At 38.2% G+C, this 6,449-nt stretch overlaps 1 protein-coding gene across 1 annotated transcript in view; it reads right to left on the bottom strand.

Annotated features, from left to right (window-relative positions):
* The window catches only part of LOC113480156 (pre-mRNA 3'-end-processing factor FIP1-like), a 30,714-nt gene extending 29,548 nt beyond the window's left edge, over nt 1–1,166 (bottom strand). Inside the window, exon 1 of the mRNA XM_026848776.1 lies at nt 1,086–1,166. Within this exon, the coding sequence (XP_026704577.1) occupies nt 1,086–1,166 (81 nt within the window). The remainder of the gene's footprint in view (nt 1–1,085) is intronic.
* Between the last annotated feature and the right edge of the window lie 5,283 nt (nt 1,167–6,449).

Raw genomic sequence — 6,449 nt, forward strand, 5'->3', positions numbered from 1 at the left:
CCGGAGCGGCGAGGGCGGGTACCGCGGTTCGCTGCCCCGCAGCCGACACTCGCCAGCTGAACAAGCTGCTTTCCCTCTCCCAGTCAGACTCGAGCCTTGCCCCGAGAGCCCCACCGCGCATGAACGGCACGGGGTTTCACCGTCACCGACCCCATCTGTGGGTCTTTCAACTTCACGTTATAAATCCTCCTGACGAGGTCTGGTGTAGTGCCCTGCGGCCGCAGCCCCTGTAGGATCTGGCACGCACCGCAGGCCGGGTTTAACAACTGCTTCCCAAGCACAGCCAAGCGCCAGCATTTTACAACGGCACTGTCTGGCAATGGGGATGTCACACTGAAACTTCTCTAAAATACAAAGATACTCTTCAACCCTTCACAATGAGTCTGGTAAGATTAAGGCTCCAGAGAGTTTCAGCTACTCAAATCAGCTCACCGTTGAGAGCAGAATAGCACAGCCATTGTGACTCTTGCGCCTGATGCTAGGAGCTCCTCCAACAGATTGATGAGTCCAGCAGAATTCCCAAAGAGGTTTTTAGGAATGACCAGAGAGGAAAATGCTGCTGCTATTTGTGTTATTTCAGAGTCCTAACAGCTGCTCCGTCAATACAGTGGTATTCACAAAACAGTTGGTGACACTGTGAAAGACTTAAGTACTTTTTGTATAGGATTTACATGACCCATTTCTGGCTTTGCAGCTTATAAGTGAATTTCACATTTTACACCCTGAAGATGTAGTGCTTGATATTCTCTCTTCTGCAATTCAAAGCCATCTGGCAGCTTCTGCTTTAGAGTAGCCATACCAAGCTAGTGTCACTCTTGAGTTTCAAAGCTCTTAATTCCATCAGTACTATATGGAAACTTAGAGCAATGTGGTTTTCAGCACTACTTGATGCTACCAAAAATGATAAAGAATCATAAAGCAAGTTACCTTTTCCATGCACTCAATAATGACAACAAATATCGTATCAAAAAGTTACCTTGGAAGCATCTCTTCCCTTTATGGTTCAAGTGTAGCTAGGATCCATTCCTTCTCATCATCCTCTGCTTTCTGCTACAGGTGGAAAGAAACGCTGAACAAATGCTCACCGTGGCAACTGGAATAGGAATTAGACAACTGTTCCCCAGGACCCCTGAAGTATAGTGAGAGTCAACCCCCGAGATCCTCATGTCATATGCTACCAATGGTTGCAGATTAACTCACAGAGGTGGAAAACTGCCACCAATACAAAGAGCCTCAGCAGTGGCCAACAACTCTCGTTGTGTATTAACAGATTTTACAATAGATTTTTAGGGGTTTTTTTTCCAGATGGTCCCAAAATAGCACCTGAACCTTACAAATATTTGAGAATTATCTAAAAAAAAACACCAGCCAAACAAACAAAAACCCAAAAAAACCCACCAATAGGAATTAAATTAGATCTGAAAGGAACTTATTTGTTCTTTGATGGAAACAGCAGTTAGGGTAACTGGTGGCTTAGTTTTCAATTTACAACTTTGTACTTCATAACCTATCTCAGATTAAGATGTGGGCTAACTCTCTGGCTACAGATTTTACCATCCAACAGACTGTCACTTTAAGGTCAAAATAAATTAGTCTTTGATGAATGATGAAATGTTCAGGTATGTAGGAAACTATTGTGGAATTAAGTTGCTGAGCTGCTCTGTGTTGATGAGCTGTCCCATACCGCTGTGGTTTCTCCTACCCATTCCCATTATTATTTGGGCACTCTGAGCCATTTTATGCACTCAGCCTTTGAGCTACTCTTCGCAGAAAGTCCTTACAGACCATATTCTGCAAGTCATATGGGCACCCATCACAACCACAAGGCATACTAGTGCATTGTCTACAACACTGCCAACAGGAGAACCCCTTTTTACTTTTGTTGCCCTATTCAGACACTTCCTTGTCATCAATGTCCAATGATATCCTTGTAGATATTGTCAGGAAAACCAATAATTTTCAATTACTCATTTAGGGTTGCACATCACAGTCATTACCTTTTGTATAAGATATGCCTTTTAATTTAATTTTAAACCCTTTGATGAGAACTGCTGTAATTCCTCTTCCCAGTTTTATTACAATTTTGGATATCCTATGTGATCCAGAGTGTTCTTAAAGTGTTTGTTTTTTTTTTTTCTAGAAGAGAGCTCAGATAGTATTTGTTATCAGTGAACTTAAGGCATATAAACCTATTTCCTGCAGAAATTTTAATTTACTGTTCAAGAGAAGGCTACTATGGATCATATAGTTTATCTAAAGAACGTGAAATAAAATGTAAATATATTAAAAGGTTAATCCTCTAAGCAGATCCAATGATTACAATTCAGTAGTTTAGGCTAGACCCAAATCTGCCACATGTTTACAAAATGTGTAAATAAACAAAGTTTAAATAGGTTAAATCTACCAGATGAACTACAACAAGCAAATTACTGGTTCAGCTAGATGGAGAAATAATAGAAGAATTTACATCAGGTAAGGAACTAAGTAAAGGGGCTTTTAGAAATTACAAGCAGAATTCAGGCATCAGTCTTGAAACTAATCTTTTTAGTAAAAACATTTTTGTTACCTTTGCAGATTAAATCAGTCAATGACAAAGATTTTTTTAATAGGAAAAATGGGAGCACACATATGAGAAATGTTGAAGGACTGGGAAGACCACTGTAATATAAGTAACAAGAAATTCAACAGTACAAAGTGTCAAATGATGAGTCTGGACTGACGGGACTAGTAATGAGTGTCTGTTAGGAGCTCATACAAACTGGAAGTGACTGAGGAGATAAAGTCCCAAATTTATCACAGAATGGCTACGAATCAGAAATACAATACAGCCATTATGGATATTAATCCATTAATTTAAAGGATTACATTATTTTCACAGAAGAGTGGGAACTCTCCACATTGAAGTACCTGGTGCCTTATCCATGAGCCACTATCTGGAATATCTAATTGTCTCTGGTTACACCTATTCAAGGAAAATTAATTCAGACTGGAATAAACACAAGCAAATGCAAGTAGAATGATAGAAACAGAGAACTTTGCTTTCCAGACTAACATTTCATTTTGCCTAGCAAATGAAGACTAAGAGGATTTAAGTCTCTATAAGCTTAACTAGAAAAATAAACTCAGCTGGAACACTTCCAACTATTTATGCTGAAGAGCAATCTGACGTGACAGATGTATAGAATTATAAATACACTGGCACAGACATTATAGTAAGTTTCACTACTGAACAGTTCTGAAACTGCATTCCAATAGAAGTTGGGGCGAAATCCCAAATACTCTTTAAATGGACCTTTGCTAGTAGTCTAGGCAATTACATCTCATAAACTCATAAACCCATACAAGGCATTAACTTCACGACTCAGCCCAATGTTCCTATATTTGGCTTAACACCACAGTAACATTCTCTAAACTTCTCAAACAATATTCAGTAACAGTTATATGCTTAAACAGCACATCATCCCAGATGCTCCTGTATTTGTCCAAAACAACTGAGGACACCAACTTTCAACAAAAACATTGCACATGCCCATTTCAGGAATGCAGTATTTTTCCCTCAGGGATGAGCCATAGGCTTTAATTTTAAGTCCTGCTTTCACAGCTACAAAGCTAGCCTGTTAACACACACACAAAAGGCTGCACTGTCATTCGTTCACAAGCTTCTGTATAAGCCAGTGATTTATTTTATTAACACACTCTACCCATTCTCAGGTTAGGCTCTCTTTGAGGTGCAACTACAAAGGAGAAACCTTTCTGCTTTTCAGAGAGGAAAGCTGCAGCAAGAGACTCCTACAAGAAGTCCTTACACAGAGGGTCTGTAAGTCAGCCAAACAGTATGTGGAAGACTAAATCAATGCTCATTCTGCAGTTGTCTTTTTTGGAAAGCCTTCCGAAGCTTTCCAAGTCTTGCGCTTTAAACCAGCCAACCCATACTGAAAGTCTAAATACAGGCACCTGGTCTGGCTGTATCAGAATTGTGTCTTATTTAAAGAAAACCCACCACTACAGCCATTCCATTTACAGCTGATCAGAATGCTGCTACAGGGAGAGATGTAGAAGCTGGGTTTTTTTCCCCATAAACACACTGCACTATTCAAAGGTTTTCATGTTTAAATTTAATTAAAGAAAAAGGTCTCAAAGTGATTAAGCATGTCTGACTTCCAGCTTCATTTAATGGCACAAGCCAGTGCAGTAAATAGTAGAAAGCGAGCCCAGTTAGAATTTTATTTTAATTTTTAAAAAAAAGAGAAAACTCTCAAGATGTGAGGTCCTATTAAAAAAGTGGCTGTTCACTTGTAAACAGAATAAAAATGTTAAGAACAGTTTCATACAGCTTAAACAAAACCACTTTTCTTAAGCAGTACAAGTAATGTTACAACACCATAAGAACACCAAAATCAGAAAACAAAAAAATATGGCAGAAGAATCACATAACATTACTTACTAAAATGATGAATTATTTACATTGACTATTAATAGCTTGACATTTTTATTGCTCCAATGGTAGTGTGTTGACAAGTAAATGTAGTAAACTGTCATAGTGGGACAATAATAAACATGTATTTATGTTTTTGCATATGGAGTTTTGTACCTATCAAGGAAAGCATAGGAATTTTTTTTTTATTTATTTATCAAGACCACACCAGATTTAGCAAAAATGTTTTCTGTTTTAAAGTCACCCATCTACAACAGAATCCACACTTTCTAGACTTGTCTGTGCATGTCTTAGAACACTTTTTTTTCCTTCTATGGTAAAACTTCACAGATCCAAATGGGGAATCAGTAGGTAAGAGCTTTGATGCTCTGCCAGTATTCTATAATACTTCAGTACTCCTTAAATACAAAAGTTACTAGATACAAATCCAAATATTTCCTAGATAAAAACTAGAAAGGAAAATCAGTGTCAACATGTTTATATGAAAAATTCAAACATTGACTTGGTAGACAGTAACTGCTTTTAAAAATATGCTGCAAACTCACACCACTGATAGTTACTAGGTCCCTTTTCTCCTTACTCTCTACGACGTTTTCTCTTTTGTTGGAACCAGTCAAGGCACTTTACCACTTCCACTACACTTTGCTAACATTTATCTCTGTTATATTGCTACAAATTCTTTCTCCAATTAAGAAGTATCCTCTATAAACTGGTTTGCCAATTCATGCTGACTCTTTATTGTCAAAAGTTAGATTTTTCAGTCTCATGAGATGCAATTACCTGCTGAATGTTATTATGTTAAAGCAAGGGACAGGCAAGGCAAAAAGAACCTGTAGGCAGAAGTGCATGAGTTCACAGCAGTACTAACAGCTGCCTTTATCTTTAAATGAGCTATGGAACCTGTGTCTTTCAGATGCAAATATAATACTGCGTGCTGGTTTTGCATTTTAATGCAAATTTATTTACTTATTAAAACATGAAGCTTACTGTAAATGGCAGTTTTGGCTCATACTCTTTACTCGTTGCTTTATGGCCACATATTTAAATGTCAATTAAAACACCGAAAGAGACCTTTTCATGGTTTGAAGACTATACAATTAAAAATTAAGGACAAAGTAAAATGTACAGAATTTACAAACTTAAAATGTAAACTTTAAATACTAATATTCTGTGCTAAAGTGCCTGCAGTGCCTAGGAGAGACCCAGGGACAGATCTGTTGTGGGCAGAGCAGCCTGTGGCACTGGACGTGGCCAGGCCCACAGAAAGGGGATAAAGGTACGAGGGTGGGAAAGCAAAGCCAAGATCTTATTCTGCCTTGTATCTCTGGTCATACCCAGCACAGGGTGGCTAGGGAGCAGCCCAGAGGGACCAGGGGCTCCTCTAGCTCTGGGCGCTCTCACCTTGGCACAGCACTTCACAGAAACAAGATAAATCAGGTTGAGAAATTCTGAACTGAATACAATAAAGTCAGCACAGACTGAAGAAGATTTCTTTTAGCAGCAAGACTGAAGACTGACCAGCATCCACTGCTGGCAATGACTAGAACTCTCACTCGGCTTGCCTGTTCTCTCAGTTGGAAAAGAACATTTTGAAAATGTAGTCACATAAAGAAGAAAATAAGAACCTGCTGAGTTTTCTTGAGTTTCTTACACAAAAAAAGAAAATTACTAACAAAGTTCTGGCATAACAGTAAGAAACTTCCATTGTTTTGTTAATTAAGCTAAGCTTCCTCATTTACTCCAGAAACTTCTTTGTAAGAGAAATACATAGAATTGGGTGTGCTATTTCAGTTTTGGTTTACAATGCATTTTTCTGCCATTAAGTATTTTTTCTGCTTCCCGTTAACACTCATACTAAAAAAAATAAATTGGAGAGAACACTTTGCTTGGCTCTGTAATAGAAGTCTGAATTGCCAGGTGTAGCTAATGTTAAATTCAAACAACACAGTTGGTTTTTATTCATTACTTTACAAATGCAATTACACAATTAGTTGTCACCAATCTACCAGTCAAA

The sequence above is a fragment of the Athene cunicularia genome (assembly GCF_003259725.1).
Source record: "Athene cunicularia isolate RWA chromosome 4 unlocalized genomic scaffold, athCun1 chr4_part3, whole genome shotgun sequence".
NCBI lineage: Eukaryota > Metazoa > Chordata > Aves > Strigiformes > Strigidae > Athene > Athene cunicularia.